Source organism: Cottoperca gobio, chromosome 6 (genome assembly GCF_900634415.1).
Source record: "Cottoperca gobio chromosome 6, fCotGob3.1, whole genome shotgun sequence".
NCBI classification, from domain to species: Eukaryota; Metazoa; Chordata; class Actinopteri; order Perciformes; family Bovichtidae; genus Cottoperca; species Cottoperca gobio.
The window spans coordinates 23,538,160-23,556,537 of NC_041360.1; the positions used below are offsets into that span (position 1 = coordinate 23,538,160).

An 18,378-nucleotide genomic window follows, 5' to 3' on the forward strand; every position below is an offset into this window, starting at 1 on the left:
TCCTGCTTTTACCATGGAGTGATGTGCTTAACAAAAACTCACTATCTTTGGCTGCTGCCTTTCTCTACGGTGTAAATTCGTGCTGGTGGATTCATACATACAAGATCTGCTGCCATCTAGCGGTAGTTTGTACGATCTCCTACAGGCTCGTGTTTTATAATATATATATTTTTAACAGTCAGTTATTAGCAAATACATTTATTTTGATGCATTTTTAATTTTTTCCTATTTGCTACCTTATAGGACAAAAATGTCCCCTTCCTAAAACTGCTACAAAAATACTATATTACTATTAATTTTCACTTTCACTGAGTGCGTTTTTTTTCAACATTTCCCTGAGCATAACTACGAAATATTTATTACATTACAGAATTGTAACCCTTCAAAGTCTTTTTATAATCCTCCAGATTTACCAATGTAGTGATTCACGTCCAGTCCAGCAGGGGGCGATAATGCGCCTCCAAGCGGGCTCTCCAACCGCCACTCATTCAAAACAAGCAGAAGAAGAAGCACGTAGTGTACAGGGTAGCATGGTTTCATACAGCTAAAGAGACGTTAAGAACATAAGAAAGTGTTTGTTTTTTCGCTTTGATCCACATTTGGTTCTACCTTTATTAATAATTGTTGGTGGTGAAGTTTCTGCCGTTACAATTAAGTTAATACAACACTCATGTGTGTTGTAAGAAGTTTCAGTTAGCTTGAGGCTAGCATGCTAGCTGCAGCCTAACAGATTACATGTCTGTTAGACGGGCTCTGGTGGATTGTGTTGTGTTGTCTCTGCACGATGCCTGTGTGTTTTATCCGTGTTGTAAAGGCTGCTTCTCAAGGATCGATGTTGAAGAGCAGGACACGACGAGGTAAAAACACAAACAACGAAAAACGTCTGCTTTATTTCCGCTCTAAAGAGGAAACAGTGGGTCTATGCCTGGTCGTATTGTCAAAACTTTACTCTTTAAATTGTATCTGAATACTTCTACCATCACTGCTGACGATTCCTTTTAGAGGTAGATCATCTGCAGTATAACAGGCGGTATCTGAATGATCTTAAAACAGGAAGTAAATGAATTCTTCTCCTCTATCCACCACAGATTCAGATGCTTAAAGTGTGGTTACAGCTGTCTCAGGGAACAGGTTGACTACAGATATCGTCTCTCACTGAGGGTGACCCGGGACAGATGGATATTTGGAGTAACAGTATTTGGAGCCTGCTTGAACCAGTTCTTTGGCATCCATGCAAGTGGTTTACAGAGGTGAGCACGGGAAGATATCTTCCACGCTAATTTCAACTTCCATTAGTCTTGTATCCATATTAAGTATCAACATATTTTTTGAGTAGGATTATATTTGACTCTTGTTTCTAGCATAAACCGTGTGGATTTCAGTTGTGTCTGTAATGTTGTAGGTTGGTGGAGAACTTGGATGGAGCATCACCAAGATCCACCTTGTTGGAGAAGGCCGTCCAGGACTGTTTCATTGGCAGACATTTCATCTTTGGAATAAAGGTACAGTTGCAATTGGTATAAGTGTATAACATCCCCTTTAGTATGTAACTTGGTCAACATTCTTTAAAACAAGATGCTTTATTGAATTTCATTTGTATTCAGGCTGCTTGCTCTCAACCATCTCTGGTCTCGTCTGTGTCCTTCAGGTAACCACAACAGAAAGTGGGCCTTGGTTCGGAGGACATGTGGCGAATGGCTCCAGCAGTAAAGTCCACTATATTGCCAGTCAGATGATTCTCCCCAAAGCTACGGGCCTGGAAGGCTGCACAGTGGTCAGTTATTATCGGCTCCTTCTTCAGAAAGCTGCAGAGTATGAGCTGGGATCCACTGATCCTGGAACAACCTCCTAGACCCCCAGCACCAACCCTGCTGCTGATTCCTCACCATTCTCCAGCCAGCAGCATCTTTAATGCCTCAGGGTTTCTTTCCCTGTCACAGCAAAGGTAATTGGTAATCTGAAAAGTGTCTTTACTTTGTATCAAGGGTTGAGTCTGTAGGGGCGGGAAGAAAATTAGAAATGAATGAGAATTAGTGAAACTGACTTTATCTTATATCATAGTTAAAACAACAGAAATTCAGTTTGACTAGTGAGCTCTGAAGAATTGTAGCTGTGCCTCTCAAAGGTTGCACTGACGCCATGTTTAATCCTCTACAGTAAAAACCACTTCCAGCTTTTAATTAGTTTTACTTTTATTAATGCAAAGGCAGTTTCCAGCTGTCTGGATGAATAGTTCACTTTTGTGACAGTTCTTGAACATTTCTTGACAGCTGCTCTTGTTTTCATCCCAGTTCACAGTACCAGGACGGCATCCTAAATCCCACCCCTCCATGGCAACAGTCGCCAGGACTAGTTACTTCATCAGCCGAGCAGGAGAGAAGCTGCAGTACCCAGGACGGTGGAGATGAGCACAGCAGGCGGACGGACAACAACAAAACACCACATCGTGCACAGAGAGGCTGCCTGGAATACTGTGAAGTCACAGAGGAGAGAGCGTTGTCACCTTTTCCTTCTTCCAGGAGTCCATCATTTGCCAAACACCCATGCTCATCTATTGGGGGAGCTGTTGGAAACACGCCCACCCTGAACATTTCATTCAGTCCGTCCGCACCGGGCCACAACAGCTCCAAGGCAGAGGAGTTATCTACTAAACAACTCACTGAAACAGATCTGTTGAGCTCCTTGGCCTGGGAAGATTTGCCTTTCTCTGAGAGTCTTACAGAGTTTTTGTGTGAGGAAAACAACAATTTTGACATCGTCAGTGAAACGGAGCCACGTTTAAATGTGCAAAACCAGAAAGAAACGGCAAGAAACAACTTGGACCCGGACAAGAAAGTATCACATGAATCAGCCTCTGCTTGTCAAAGGAACATGCAGATAACAGACACGAGATTACTGGATACCATCGGTACTCCTGCGCCGCATGAACGTGGCAGACACGATTTATCTGACCGGGTATATAAGAACCCTGCTGGATGTGCAAACAAGAGTCAAGACATTTGTTCTCGTGAGTGTTTTCAGGACGACGACAAAGTCAGTTTTCTGTCTTTGCAAAATGAAGAAGAAGAGCAGCTTGAAGACGACACCTACAACTGTTCAGCAGACCTCTTCGGCAGCTCACTCATAATGGACATGAACACTAACGAGCTCAACACACGTGCAGAAACTGTCAGGACGGCCACAGGGCCTCGCCCACTGCTCTCCAAACCAATCAAACGGCCCCCGAGGAGTGGAAGGGAAGCTCATTCAACACCACACAGAAAGAAACTGAAAAGGAAAAAATGTCTTAACAGAGAAAGTTTAATTCCAACAGGGACACAAGATCTGGACTTCATCCCTCCCTGTCAGTCCACCCCCATTGTAAAAGTAGCTGGTGTGACCCGGTCCTCTGCCTCCTTCAGATCACAACCTGAAGATTCTTGTGCTTCTGACAGAAATCAGCTTGAATCGGACAGTAAGAAGACGGCCAGCACCACATCTTCTCTTTGCAAGTTAAAGTGTGCCAGTGCTAAGCAGCTGTCCCAGAGTGGCAGAGAGCGGACAAAAGAAAACGTGTCGTGGAGTACGACATCCAGCAGACACAGATTTACCCCCAAAAGGAGGTTCTGGAAACCAGACGAGCATAACAACCGTCTTGTGGCTCAGCAGCACCTGAGTGTCCAGAGAACTCCAAACCAAAGCATCAAGCACAAATGTGACTCGAGTGATTGTGATGCGACTGACAATGAAGTCGTTGTTCCTCCGACTCCAGCGGCTGAAACCCGACTGAGTGTGAAGCTCAGAAGAAGACTGCAGACTGAACTCAGCAGCAGTTCTCTGGGATATTCTTGCAAAGGGCAGCCGGGAGATAAAGTTAACTGTAAAAGGACTTTGTTGGATCAAACTCTCACGTGTTCGCGGAGAGGCCTCGCACAAACCGCAAACTGTGACAATGAGACGATTGATGAGGACCAATCTGATTGTTGCCTCCTTGATGATCAGAACGAGGCATGTGATTGGTCGAGAGATCTGTTCTCTGACTCGGTCTGAGAGGTTCTTTTGCAGATGGCCTTTACAAATTGAGCCATTTTTTAAAATGTATTTCAGCATGGTACTCCAAAGATCTAAGAATAGAGCACATATATTAAACACTAAAGACAGGAGAAGCCATACCTGCCCCATTTTCTGCTATATGCACTTTATTTTTAATACTTTACTCCAAAAATGATAATTTGGATAGCAATTCCTCAGCACCCTGTGTTGCTTCACTTCTTAAAGAAAACTTTGTTTTTCTTGCGTGCATGTTGGCCATACCGTGTAGGATGTGCCGCTGTGTTTTTAAAGTCTTTCTGCAGCTGCAGCTTGTCTCTGTACCCTCTTACTCATAACCCTTTTAGTTCTCTATTGGTTCCACGGCTATTAAAGCAAAGTGACAGTAAAGGGATAATATGTGTATGATTCTCTATTTTCTTTTAGCCTTTATTAATAGAAAATAGAGACGCGCTGGTACTGGAACAGAAATTCCTGCTGGTATTGGACCAGAGATGTGCTATGCACCTCAGTTACAAGTAAAAGCACTTCATTCAAAATCTTACTTAAGTAAAAGTATCGAGATGTTCTACAAATACCAAAAGTAAAAGCGCAACCCTTCCTCGTGATAGTATACAGTATATTATACTATTGGATTATAATTATTGTATATATTATGTGTGCATCACTTTAATGTAGCAGCTGGTAAAGGTGGAGCTCATTTTAATTGCCTTATATATGGCTGGTGTATCTTAATCCATATTAATACATTTTTAAATCTATGATTGTAAAGCATTACATTCAGAAAAACAATCCTCTGCAACGATTAGTCTACTTCGATTAGTCGATCGACAGAAAAAGAATCGCTAACTATTGTGATTATCGATTAATTATTGAAGTAATTTGCTGAACTCTGTCCCCTCCCACCCCCCTCTCCCCCTGCCCCCTAATGGACCTGGATTGTAGATTGTTATTTTTATATATTTATTGTTGTGCCTTCTTTTTTGTATACCTCTTTTATGTGTGTATATGTGGGTATGAGTATATATATGTGTGTGTGTGTGTGTATATATATTTATTTTTTCTGGGACTGTGAGAAACGGCATTTCGATCTCCTTGTTTGTATCAAACATGGGGAAATTGACAATAAAATTGACTTTGACGTTGAAATTTTCATGCAAACATGGCAGAAAATTCAGTTTTCAGTCTCTCGAATAATCGCTCGTTGCTTCCCTAAAGAAACGCATGAATATTTATTCGTTGATGTATAATTTGTAGTACTAGTAAATAATATTTTTTTTAAATATATATATATAGTGGAATAAAAAATTAAATAATAGCTTCCTAAATGTAGTGAAGAGAAATGAAAATACTCAAAGTAACTACACATTATTATAATGATTTTAGTTTGCCGGATGCAGTACCCCCTCCGGACCGAGGGAGGGCGCTACGTGTTAACTCAACCTGCGCAAAAGAAAATGTTAAGCGTTTAAATGGTCTTTGTTTTGGGAGGATTCCCAGCCCCCCGTCTCCTTATTTGAAAACTAAAGAACAAAATGTATGACAGGTATGTTAGTTTGCTCATATACCTCAATGTTTTGTTAATATAGAGGCTACTTGCGGTTTGAAGACAGCTGTTGGACTCCGTAATGTTGTTAGCTTTGCTGTTAGCTAAAGCTTCCATCTTCCTGTAGCAGCCGTCCATCCGTCTTCTTTGTGCCAGAAGCAATGTACCGTATGTGCTCTAATACTCTCCAAACAGCTCGCATCTGCAGTGTGTATTGATGCATTTGGCAGCAGAATGATTGTTAATTTATTTAAATAAGTCAACAGTTAAGATGGAAGAAAACCAGTATACATCATTGACGGTTCCCACGGATTATTTCCAGCAGTGGTGAGTTGGTGTTGGAGGTGGCAGGTCATGGGAAACTTCTCATGTTATCTTCATTTTCATGCATGACATGGAGAACAATCAACAGCATTTTGACACACGACATCATACATACCTGTATACTTTGTATTTAGGACTTGTGGCAAGTGATGGTGTTATTATTATTATGGATAATAACCATGTAATACATTGGTGTTAATGGGAAGGTGACTATTACCTTCAGGTATTCAGGTATGTAACAATCAAGTTTGGGTCAGATTACTTTGAATTATAGTCAATTACTGAATAGAAATGACATGGTTTTTGGAAACGTAATCCATTGGATTAGAAGAAAAAAAAAAATCAAATCTGAATACTTTTGATTTACTTCAAAATCAAACTTTGAAAAATTAGATTTCCAGAAATTTTCATATTTTCAATGTAAATAAAATACATTTTTCACATTCAGGTTTTTAAATAGCATTAGTTATCCTGAAAAAAGTTTCATAATTAAAAAAATTCCCATATTTTAAAGACAAAAATGTAATGATTATGACTATACTATAGTGTTTTTACTTCCCCACCCTGGTAACGATAAAGACTCACGTGTATTTGCCAGTTAATCTTTTCCCTCGGATGATGTCGTGTTATGTGTAATCTGTAGCTCACGTATATTTCTTAAAGATTTTGACATGTTGCTACATTATCCAGCCGTTATTACACCATCACTTGCTCCAGTCTTCATAAATCCTCCTGCTCTTATTACTCATCTTATTTTCCAACTGAAGAACCGCCAAGGCCGTGAAGGAAACTCTCCTCGTGTTCGACCTGCAGTCGACTTCATATCAATCACACGCAATGTTTTTGCAAGTTTTATCAATTGTTTGTGTATCTTCATTCCATTCTGGTCAGCAGTTGCTGCTGCTGTTTGTCGGGCGATGAGTGAGTGTTTCATGGTTACATGCTCAAAACGAGGGATGGGACGATACACGATTTGATCAGGATCCTCTCGCAGTCAATTGATCGTGGTCATAATCGAGAATATTCTCACATGAGTAACTTGATAAGTTGGTCGTTATCACGGTAGAGAAGTGAAACGTAAGAATGAACAGACTCTCACACTGTTGAGATTTCTTTAAATACATTTTCCTTATGATATTTATTTAGGTTTTTGCTTCATTGTTTGTTTATTTTACTAAATGTAATGTTCACTAAAAGGATTTGTCCTCTCTGTGATGCTAAAAGAAAATGTAAAGTAAAGGTATTCCGTATGTTTTAAGAGTTTTATCTTTATGGTTATGGAGATCACATCGTGAATCACAGTTACTGTGTATCCTCCCATTCCTGCTCGCAATCAACCAAACAGAGAAGGAAACACGTTCACAGCTCGACTTGGACACTGAATGAAATGCAGAGAATACAAACAGGGTGTATATCAGCGCATGTATGTTTGTAAGCAGTGTGTCTTGTACGTTTGCCTCACCCTCTTCTTCTTCTTCACGCACCCCATCGAGCACCAGACATATTTTGTCCTTTCTTGCTGTGTTTGTTTTCTTCTTTTGCTCGCCTTCCTCTTCCTCCTCCTCCTCTCTTCTTCTCTCATGCACCCTCTCTCTTCCAGGTACCAGTCCAGCCAGCAGCACCCGGAGGCGCAGTATGTTATGCCGTATCACAACATGGGCCATTACACAGAAGGTCCCAGAGATGAGCCTGTCATGGCCGAGCTGTCCGTCCACCGGGATCCACCTGTTCACCAGGAACCTTTCTACCAAAGTTTTAACCCCCCGGCCCAAAATCACTACCACGAGCTGACCTACCAGCCCAACTTCAGGGAGCAGCAGCAGCATCCTGCACACCCTCAGCACCAACATACAATACAGCAGCAGGAGCCGAGTGTTCAGCACCAACCTCAGCCTGCTGGTACCCCTCAAGGTGTGGAGGAGCTTCTTGTTCTGACGTTTTACACATCAAACTGTTAACCTCGAAAAGATTCGGCAGATTGATAATGAAACGTATCGTTAGCTGCAGCCTTCGTTCTTTTAAATAAGTCTTATTCTATTTGAGCTTGTTTTTATCTTCTATTCTCTTTGACGGTTTGTCCTGTTGTGTTTCTGTTGCACCTTTTGCTTTTGATGTTTTGAGTTAATCACTTTGTCGCTGAAAGGTGCTTTATAAATAAACTTAAAATATGTTTGTGTTTAAACACGTTCCTCCTCTCTCTCTGTCCTAGGTGTGACGCCGGCGAAGAAGAAGCGAGGCCGGCCTCCTAAGCAGCAGGCGGAGGACGGGAAGACGCAGGAGGAGGAGAATGAGATTGAGGCAGCCAAAAAAGCCAAGAGGGCTCTCAACCGCTTCAACGGTTTGTCAGTGGCCGAGGTTATGGCCAAAACCCTGCCAGACGTCATTACCTACAATCTGGACATATTGATAGTGAGTTATTTAGACGCCTCATAAGAACATAAACATGTGATGATGTGAATAAGTAGTGAAGTGCTGCCAATTGTACAAAAAAAACCCACCAGATTTCCAACACAGTGTTGATGTTGAAAGGTTTCAGACTAAAAAGAAACTGTAATTCTCCGGCCTGTTGCCATGGTAACACCTTCGTGTTTCTCCTCAGATTGGAATTAACCCAGGACTTTTGTCTGCCTTCAAAGGACGCCATTACCCGAACCCAGGAAACCATTTCTGTATGTTCACATTCAATTTTCATTACCGAGTGCAGGGAATACACGCCGACACTTTCAAAAGCGCTGGAGATACCCGAAACATCCAGAGATGCATCAATTACAGAGACGTGTTGTAAAATGATGTAACTTTTGCTTCATGCGCAGCCGTAGAAGTGTCTTAGAATATAAATAATGTGTCTCCAGTGAGTACAGTCTGCGTGACACTGTGGGTCCATGTGGAAAAACGTTTTGAAGTGTGACACGTGGTCGTTAGAAGGTAACATTTAAAGGGCCAGTACAACATGTATGGATGCTGTTCTTTTAATTTCCTCATCATTGGAGGTTTTTGCCAGACATTCAGGGTGCGCAATGATTTTCATAAACTTCTACGTCAAACTCCCCGAGAATATTTGTGTGCACTGAATTATATTTTGAATTAATTATGCTGAAAAGCTGCGTGTGAGGACGTAGTCCCGTAGATTCAGTGCAGCTGCAGTAACTGAAAATGTCTTCAACCTATTAGCTGAGCAAACATGCATTTTGTCTCGATAGCCACTTGTCTGATTCTCAACTCTTCTTTCACATGCAGGGAAATGTCTGTTTCTTTCTGGTCTAACTGACGAGCAGCTCAACTTCATGCATGACCAGAATCTGCCGGAGCTATATAACATCGGCTTCACCAACATGGTCGAGAGGACAACACCTGGCAGCAAGGACCTCTCCAGGTGAGTAACAGCTGACAAACACAGTCAAATCCAGCGTGTCCTTAAAAACAAACAAAAAGAATACTCTTCTGTTTTTGTCCCAGTAAGGAGATTCGTGAAGGAGGTCGACAGTTACTCGACAAGCTGAAGAAATACAAACCATTAATAGCAGCTTTTAATGGAAAAGGTAGATTCTTAAAACACTAGAAACTTCTTCACGCAGTGTTCGGATGGATTACTCTTAAAGCCATCGGGTAAGTTTAACAGTGGATTCACGTTTGTTCATTCTTGCAGGTATTTATGAAATCTTCTGCAAAGAAACGTTTGGTGTGAAGGCAAAGAACCTCGACTTCGGCCTGCAGCCTTACAAAATCCCAGAAACTGAAACGGTGTGTTGAAACAGAATCTGGATTACTCTTTAAATACACTCGGCGATAAGAACGACAATGCTCAAAGCATGTTTTATTTCACCTAGGTGTGCTACTTGATGCCATCATCCAGCCCCCGCTGTGCCCAGTTCCCCCGTGCGCAGGATAAGGTACATTTCTACATCAAGCTGAAGGAACTGCGAGACGAGATGAAGGGCCTGGCGCCCAGGCGCGAGGTGGAAGAGACGGAGTACTCGTTCGATCTGCAGCTAGCTAAAGGTAAACGGTACCGTTCCCCTCGCGTGGCTCGTTACAAAGATATATTTAGACGAAGATCTAACTTTTTGATGTTGCGTTTGTTCCGCAGAGGATGCAAAGAGGATATCAATCAAAGAAGAGCAGGTGGATCCAGAGTATGAAAGCTGTAGCGGGCTGCCTGGTGACGCGAAGCAAAGCAGCAACTCCTCCAACTAACAGAGACCGAGGAGAGGAGAAAAAACAGGCCTGTCTGCTGTAGCACACAGGTAGTGTAGTTACCATGTGGTTCTGATTATATTTAGTTGGAACTGGATGGAATTGGACTTAGTTTCAGGTTCATACTGTAACTGTAAATAATGACTCCAAACCACTGTGACTGATTACCTATCTAAAGCAATTTAGAAGTCCGATGAGTTTTATAGAACGATGACATGAAGTGAACCAATGACCTCAAACATCCTGGAAGTAGAAATGGATTTGTCAGTTCGAAAACATTTTTAGGCACACACTACATTTTGGTGACACTCACTTTTGTTTGTACTAGAAAACTCCACAGGGAAACCTCCATGCTTTTCAGCCTGGACTCTGTCTGCTCGTGTTTTTGTGTCTTAAGCGACGAACATCTTTCTTTAAATTGGTCCAGTATTGACGGAGCTGCAGCGTCGGAGAAGTCTCGTTCTGAACTCTTGCGTTGCATCCACATTGTCAAAGTCAGCCGCAACTCTTTTAGCTAACATTAAGCTACACTTTCTGTACTCCAACACAACACCGGCCGTCACAGACACCGTCGTCTTCCGCCAACAAGTCACATGAGACTATAGTGAGCAAGTGGAAGTTAAAGAAAAAGGTTTTATTTCTCTGTAGGGACATTTAAAATAACAATCTGAGCATGTCAGTGGCAAAAACAAGCACTTATGGACATAAACTGACGGTGAAGAATTGCCCGTTTAGCGACCAATTACGAAAGAAATTGTCACCGTGATCAGAGACACTAAAACTAAAGAGGGGAAATAGAGTCCAGGCTAAAAAATACCAAAGTTACCCTTTAAGTTTACATGATTTGCAGTAAATGAAAGAAAATACATAAAACATTGCAATGGTAAAATATCTCTTGGGTGGTTTCTAGAAATAAAATAAATTGCTGAACTATTACCGATTGTATTGGGTAATAACTTCTACATGCCCTCTGCAAGCAGCACAATCCATCGTTTTGGTTTGTATTGTGGTATCTTGCAGAAATGGACATTGTAGGCCAGTCTGCGGACAACATGACACGGAACCACTGCAGCTGGAGAGGTTCGCTCAACAGATACCAGATAGCAGCTGTACTAGTAGCATGATGCATCAATGAGGGTAAGAAACCCTCTGATGACACCACAACAAAAGAGGAGTCTTACAGTTTCCTGAGGCCTCGCAATGTGACGCACAAGGGAGAAAGTGCCCACACCGGTTACATTTTCTAACTCTCAAACAGACTGTGCATGTTTTGGTGTTATTTTTTATCACTATTTATTGCATTTTGTATGGTATGTGTGTCCAGTGACTTATTTTTGTATTTTTAAAGAATGACATTTTATGATTTATCAGCTGTATAAATAGGTAATTGTACTCTGGAATTTCTAATCTGTAATTACAGAGTTATTAAATCTCTTCTAAAGCTGGCACGCTTATTGTCTCATTGTTTTTAATGTGAGGTTTTAATGTGTAACCTATAACGTGCAGGAAACACACACACAAGCCATCAGAAAGCATGATTAATCCTTCTGTGGAAAATCATTTTCATAGCAGACAAACAATGAGGCGCTCACAGTCCAGTAAGATATGTCCTCATGTTAAAAAACACCAGAGATGTTTTATTTAATTATTTTTGCACAATCCTCTGTTTGTTACATGGGTTGTATACAGGTCGGGCTGTGTACGATGCCGCAATAAAGAGTTGAAAGTCTGAAACCAAAGCCATAAATCAAATATATATATATATATATATATATATATATATATATATATATATATATATATATATATATATATATATATATATATATATATATATATATATATATATATATATTCATTTAAATGAATCCTTTGTTAAATAAAACACTGAAACTGTCCTTTAACCTGCTATATTTTGTATTATAGGAGTAGTAGTAATAGCTGTACATGTTGCAATGCTTAGAGCTCCCATTTTTCTAGTATTAATTTCAAATTAAAATAAATGTATCCCTAATAAATTAAAAGAAAAACATTTACAAAATTGTGCATAATATTCATGAGAATTATTTTGACAACCAAAACAATTATTAAATTAACTGGTAGCCATGGATGTAATATTATACTATTATTTAAAAAAATAAAGACCTGCTGCAAACATAACCCTTTAAACATCACAGACTATCAGCCAATAGAAAACAAGACTCGCAGAGTTTAAAAGTCGAGCAGTGCATACCAATGCTAAAATAGGTGCGTACCGTTTTATTTGTTCTCGATTGTGTTATTACAGTACAACAGTACAAACACCACATTTAAACATGTGTAATGAATAGGAGTTCATAGTATTTAATAATGTAAAATATACCCCTTGGAGCCATTTTTCTTGTTGATAGTAAAATATATGTTCCTCTTTGTACACCTACGTCTTAGACTTGAGCTCTTCCGGTGTCAAAGTTGACCGGCAGGGCTGTCATGTCTTTGTTGCTTCTGTTGTGAATAGAAGAGCGGCATATATGGAAAAATAACAGTTATATGTACAGAAGAAACTCGTTTAAACCTTACCCACAACAGGTACGTCTACGTTTATAAATACTGGTAAATTGTGTGCAATTTCCTTGCGAGGAATATCAGTGGAAGCGAAACCATTCAACCATGCTATGTTAGCTGAACAGCTAGCTGTTGGCTAACATTAGCTGCACTTGTGGCACTGCTACACAATTACTTTTAACAATATAATTAATCGTATCACCCGGAATACAAACATCTATCATCTATCAGCTACACACTCGTACCAATACCTGCTAGCAGTGTACTGCAAAACAGTTTAAAAAAAGGATAACTGCTTTTTATTCGGGGTTAGCTTGTTAGTTAGCATAGCTACAGAAGAAGGTGCAGGTGTGGATGTGTAGTCGCATTATTTGGTGTTTAGGATATCTACTTTTGTTATACTTTTCATACAATTGGGCCAGCATAGGGGTGTTCGTTTTATTGCCTAATGCACCATCTAAGTTATCCCTTTTGTTTGTATTGTTTATGTTATGGTTTTTAATTTGTTGCTAACTCCACAGTTTGTCTACAATGCCCTGGCACATGCATTCAGTTTCATACACTTCCAGACTCTTAATATGCTAAAGCACATGTACATCACCTAGCTATGTTTCCTCAATATGCATATTGATTTATTTAATAAAGTCAAACCACCCAAAAGATGGAAGACAAGCTGAATGGATTCCCTGTTGTCTCCCCGGAGTATCTTCAACAGTGGTGAGTCTTCCTCCTCACCACAATGTGGCCACACAAGAGTCAGATTATTAACCTCTGAATGGCAAAGTGTGATGAAAATGAAATGAAAGCATGTGCGCCCCCTTTTTTTGAGTTTTCTTTTACCATTGTTTTAATAATATGCAGTTTGGGTTGTGTACTGTGACTGATTTACAGTGCTGTGTATATTGTTGTGGTTTAATACAGGGAGAACAAAGGGAAACATCTTGTTGGTGGACTGATCTTTGCCTTTTTAATATGACGTAAAGCTTTTCTATTAACGAACCCTTGTTGATTGGGGACTTACTGTGTGAGTTTTCCATGTGGTGTGAAAATAAGTTGCACGAGTGATCTGCATATTCTCCTTTTTAATCGTAGACATGTTCAGAACTGATGTACAGTACACGTTTATTAGGTCCACCTCGCTAAAAGCTTTGTGGTCATTTTGAAGTGTTTCTATTATGTAGTTCACTCATTGACATAAAGCTCCACATCTCTGAAAGGCCTCCGACTAAACTGGCAAATAAATACACATTCTAGTTTATTAAATTGACCTTATATTAGCTTCATCTAACTGATAAACAACTCTGATGTTATCATTTAGTTATAATAAAGGTACGTATCCATGAGGATTAACTGACTCTTCGCAAGAGTTCATCAGAACCGTAGAAAGTTTTCACATATAAGAAATCTGCGTTGGTGTATTGGTGCATAACAGCAAACATAGTAAGAGAAAAATAAATAACAATTACAACATCAAGAAAAAGTGCAATAGAAATACGACAAAATACCATAAAATAATTAAGTATTTTTATTTTATTTTAATATGAAGAGCTGAACAGTTTTAGAAACGGCAGTTTTGTGCAGAAATGTGCTAAATATTATCCAGGGGATGTGCAAAGTATAAGTGTATATGTGCCATCACTTGTTCATTAATTCATCAAACTAAATTGGGTCAAGACCATGACCATAAGACACCCCCCCCTTGTCCTTTTTCGACTCGTCTTGGATAAGGGAAAAACTCCCCAAACAAAACCTCCTTTTAATTAACAGGAAAAAAGACGGTAGAAACCGAAGGAAGCGCAGCTGGGGAGGGATCCCTCTCCTGGGGGTGACACATTTCTAATACCATTATGTGTCATCACTGTAAAGAAAACAAAGCTCAGTGTGGTTAAAGACACACTGGTCTAACTCAGCATTAACCCTGCACAGCGTCCCGCTGACATTTCACTTGTTGTTTTAATACCCCCCCCCTTTTCTTTTTAAACTATTCTTCCTCACAGGGTTCAGTCTGCACAGCAGTTTCAAGCTCTCCAGGCACAATATTCAGGCTTCAACCACAACCATCAGTCTCACTACCCCGAGGGACAGACAGAAGAGCCAGCCATGGCTCACATGGCTTATCCGGAACACATGATGGATCAGCAGGAACCGGCCAACCTCGCAAAACGTACTATGATCCCTTTTGAACAAAACAACTTCTTTGTAAATAGATCAGCTGCTTCTGGTACAGGATCCAGATGTTTTTATGCATCATAAAGTGTTGAGTCAGTATTGACAACAATAGTTCTGCACAGTAACACCTAAATGATCAGATCTGAGGAAGCTGTGTGACTTTAGCATCCTTGCTAGTAAGCAGACTTTTGGAGATAAGCTTTGTGAGTTAGTGACAGCCTTGTGTATTTGGGTAGTGTGTAGTCTTATGGTTTGCATCGAAGTTTGATATGCTTCAGGACACTCCGAAAATGTAATTAAATGTAATTAAATGGCTCAGTAAGATATAGATGGAGGCTTGGTGAAGGTTCAGACAGTTCTTCCGTTTGATGTCACCTCTCTGAACTTTTTTCGTAGCTCCAGCCAAAAAGAGAGGCAGACAAGCTCAACCCAAGGAACCCAAGGCACCCAAACCACCAAAAGTCCCCAAGGCACCAAAAGCACCAAAAGCACCAAAAGCACCGAAGGCACCGAAGCCACCAAAAGCACCTAAACCACCTAAGGACCCAAATGCACCTAAAGCCAAACCTGGCCCTAAGCCCAAGAAGGCCACTGAGGCTCAGGCAGATGGAAAGCAGGAGAAGATTGATGAGAGCTTCAAGAAGGTGAAAAGGAAAATCGACCGCTTCAAGGGAATGTCAGAAGAGGAAGTCATGACAAAGACTCTGCCAGACCTGCTGGAATACAACCTGGACTATGTCATTGTAAGATCTGTTCGACTGTTTAAGAGTGGAGCCGAACACGGTGCCGTCAGGAATGAATTTAGGTTTGTAAGCTTTAAAAATGTGCGCTGCTTTCCCCCCCCCCAGATTGGTATTAATCCAGGACTGATGGCAGCTTTCATTGGACGGTGGTTTCCAGGTCCTGGAAATCATTTTTGTAAGTTATCTGATGACAATTACTTTATTTACAAGTTTTAGACCTTTTACAGTGAAGACGACAAATAAAAACATGTCCTGGCTAGAATATCTGTTTACCTCTCTTCCCTTGCTATAAACAAAGATGAAGCGGTATCTGTTATTGTTAGCTTGGGAGAGATGAATGACCGGGTTACTTTTACGTTTCAGGGAAGTGCCTGTTTCTGTCTGGATTCACTGAGGAGCAGCTGAACCACACGCACGACACCACCCTGCCTCTCAAGTACAAAATGGGCTTCACCAACATGGTGGCCAGGGCGACACCAGGAAGCAAAGACCTCTCAACGTAGGCCTGTAGAAAACATGTAAGACACAGTTTGGATGAGCACTCCGCTTTTACAATGCGTTATAACCGTGTCTCTCTTCTCATCTCGACAGTAAAGAGTTGCGCGAAGGAGGAAAGATTCTCGTAGAGAAGCTGATTAAGTTCAAGCCTCTCATCGCTGTTTTTAATGGAAAATGTAAGCACTCTCCTACAGAGCAACAGTTGCAATGCAAGTATGTAGTTAAAGTGAATTAAAGTAATATGTTCCTGTGTTTCTTTCCCTCCCCAAGGCATCTATGAAATGTTCTGCAGAGAGATGTTTGGTAAGAAACCAAAGAAGCTTGATTTTGGTTTGCAGCCACACAAGATCCCCGACTGTGACGTGGTGAGCACCCTCGAACGTGTTTGTTTAATGGATGAAGTCTGTTTACAAGAAAGGAGAACGTTCTACCATTCTGCCACTGTAGACACCTTTTTGTAAAGTATTGATCTGAAAGTCGTTTCCCCGCCACAGGCTCTGTATCTGATGCCGTCATCCAGCGCCCGTTGTGCTCAGTTCCCTCGTGCGCAGGACAAAGTCCACTTCTACATCAAACTGAGGGAGCTCAGAGATCAGCTGAACGGTCTCCAAAAAAGCACAGAGGTCGAGGAGGTCGACTACTCGTTTGACCTGAAGTTGGCTAAGGGTAAGCACATTTAAAGCGGTAGCATCATTGATATCCAGTCGAGGTCAAGCTTTGCATTAACTCGTCCCGTTTTTCTGCGTCAACAGAGTCGGCCAAGAATGCAGCGATAAAGGAGGAGCAGTACGATCCCGGTTATGAAGATGCCTACGGTGGAGTGTATGCAGAGAGAGGACCTGACGGGGAACCGACCCAAACCCAGACCAACGGTCACTGCACATTCTCAACTGCAGAAAACACAGGTGACACACACACATGATTTCAATGTCTGCTAATCTAAGGTAATAGACATGAGTCGTGTCACGGTATCCTCAGCGCAGGGCTTCAGTCTGTGTGTTGTCTGTCTTCAGAAGGAGCGCAGGAGGCGACCACGTCACAAATACCAGACGGCCAGCTCCCCGACGGACAGTGGATGACCCAGTCCTTTGCAGATCAGATCCCGGACATCAGCGGTGCACCAAAGGACGGCAGCGTATAAGGAAAAGACTTATTTTGTCAGGTTTTAGATCGTTTTCCTTTTAAATTAGTGTCCCAGTGGAATATACAGACATAGATGGACGTTTTGTTTTAGAGATTTTGCAGAATATTCTGCACTTTTTATTTTGTTTGTGAACTTGTATTCATGTATCTTCACGGCGGTCCTTTTTAAATATGTGAAATCAGGGACTTGACAATGATGCTCGACTGCCCTTGGAGAAGGTCATGTAATTAAACGTTTGTTTTTGCCTTTGTACTGTACCATACTGCACTGTGATGCAGTATGTGTCAACATTCACGTCTACTGTTTTGACAGTAGATGCAGCTCCAGATGGTTCTTTTATAAGCGTGATTGATCAGTAGGAGCCTAAATAAGCCTCGGTGCGAATCGAGGATTTATAGCTCGTAATTATGTTTTACATTCATGGTGCTATGAACTGATCACTCATGACGCGTGTCAGAGAATCCACGCGGGGGGGGGGGGGGATTCCTGGCAAGCCTTTCAATATAATGTTACAGGTTATATTTTAATCTTTTACCATCACATTTCTTGATTTTTAGGACATTTTAGAATTATGTTTTTTATGTTGATGAAAATGTCATTCACAAGGAATTTTATGAAACATTTGTCCATTAAAATGTCTTGATGATGCTTTTTCTATATTATTGGATTACGTTGCAGTCGTTTTAACGGCAGCAATTAGTCAAATAATCAGCAACTAAAAGGTTGTTCTGCAGAAATGCAGTTTTCAGCCTCACACGTGGAGACTTCCTGCTTTTTTCTTGAGTTGTTAACTGAATATTTGGGTTTTGGACCAACAAAACATTTTGGGTTTGATATTTCTCACTATTTTCTGACATGTTATCGACCAATTGATTCATCAGTAATAAAAATAATGGTGAGTTTCAGCGTTAAGTTAAAGTGTCTGACAGCCTTTAGTTCATTGAGGTGTTTTCATGCTGTACAGAACATGGAAGAGAAGTAACATAAAGTAACACAGTAGAGGTTTGATATGCAACAACGGGGCGCTCGAGTCTGAGCCAAACATCCAAAATACATATTTTGCTTCATACCTGTAGAGCTATTTATCAATCTGAGGCGATGCACGCTTCCTTCGGCGCAGTGATACAGTTAGCGGGTGTAGTTTGCTAGAAAGAAAATAGTTCCTACATGAACCTGTGGATTATCTT

At 40.9% G+C, this 18,378-nt stretch overlaps 3 protein-coding genes across 9 annotated transcripts; all 3 read left to right on the plus strand.

The window, feature by feature from the left end:
* The first annotated feature begins 464 nt into the window (after nt 1–464).
* Nucleotides 465–5,182, plus strand: ddias (DNA damage-induced apoptosis suppressor). Of its 2 annotated transcripts, XM_029434726.1 has the most exons (5): nt 465–857; nt 1,089–1,250; nt 1,403–1,502; nt 1,649–1,945; nt 2,292–2,433. In XM_029434726.1, exons 1-4 carry the CDS (start codon nt 736–738, stop codon nt 1,850–1,852), a joined length of 588 nt encoding a protein of 195 aa, XP_029290586.1. In that variant the 5' UTR covers nt 465–735; the 3' UTR covers nt 1,853–1,945; nt 2,292–2,433. The 2 variants fall into 2 exon arrangements, with proteins under 2 accessions (XP_029290586.1, XP_029290584.1); XM_029434724.1 differs by lacking the exons at nt 465–857; nt 1,089–1,250; nt 1,403–1,502 and having other exon boundaries at nt 1,688–1,945; nt 2,292–5,182.
* A 328-nt stretch (nt 5,183–5,510) lies between these two features.
* Nucleotides 5,511–11,541, plus strand: LOC115010187 (G/T mismatch-specific thymine DNA glycosylase-like). Of its 5 annotated transcripts, none has more exons than XM_029434664.1 (11): nt 5,511–5,575; nt 5,835–5,902; nt 7,500–7,810; nt 8,109–8,308; nt 8,499–8,568; nt 9,137–9,272; nt 9,356–9,438; nt 9,546–9,640; nt 9,727–9,898; nt 9,987–10,143; nt 11,114–11,541. In XM_029434664.1, exons 2-10 carry the CDS (start codon nt 5,847–5,849, stop codon nt 10,091–10,093), a joined length of 1,230 nt encoding a protein of 409 aa, XP_029290524.1. In that variant the 5' UTR covers nt 5,511–5,575; nt 5,835–5,846; the 3' UTR covers nt 10,094–10,143; nt 11,114–11,541. The 5 variants fall into 5 exon arrangements, with proteins under 5 accessions (XP_029290524.1, XP_029290522.1, XP_029290521.1 ...); XM_029434662.1 differs by having other exon boundaries at nt 5,514–5,743; XM_029434661.1 differs by having other exon boundaries at nt 5,514–5,743; nt 5,842–5,902.
* Nucleotides 11,542–12,524: 983 nt separating this feature from the next.
* On the plus strand, nt 12,525–18,206 carry LOC115010233 (G/T mismatch-specific thymine DNA glycosylase-like). Of its 2 annotated transcripts, XM_029434743.1 has the most exons (11): nt 12,525–12,661; nt 13,283–13,354; nt 14,635–14,801; nt 15,203–15,549; nt 15,655–15,724; nt 15,913–16,048; nt 16,141–16,223; nt 16,318–16,412; nt 16,542–16,713; nt 16,800–16,952; nt 17,061–18,206. In XM_029434743.1, exons 2-11 carry the CDS (start codon nt 13,299–13,301, stop codon nt 17,186–17,188), a joined length of 1,407 nt encoding a protein of 468 aa, XP_029290603.1. In that variant the 5' UTR covers nt 12,525–12,661; nt 13,283–13,298; the 3' UTR covers nt 17,189–18,206. The 2 variants fall into 2 exon arrangements, with proteins under 2 accessions (XP_029290603.1, XP_029290604.1); XM_029434744.1 differs by lacking the exon at nt 13,283–13,354.
* Nucleotides 18,207–18,378: the final 172 nt, after the last annotated feature.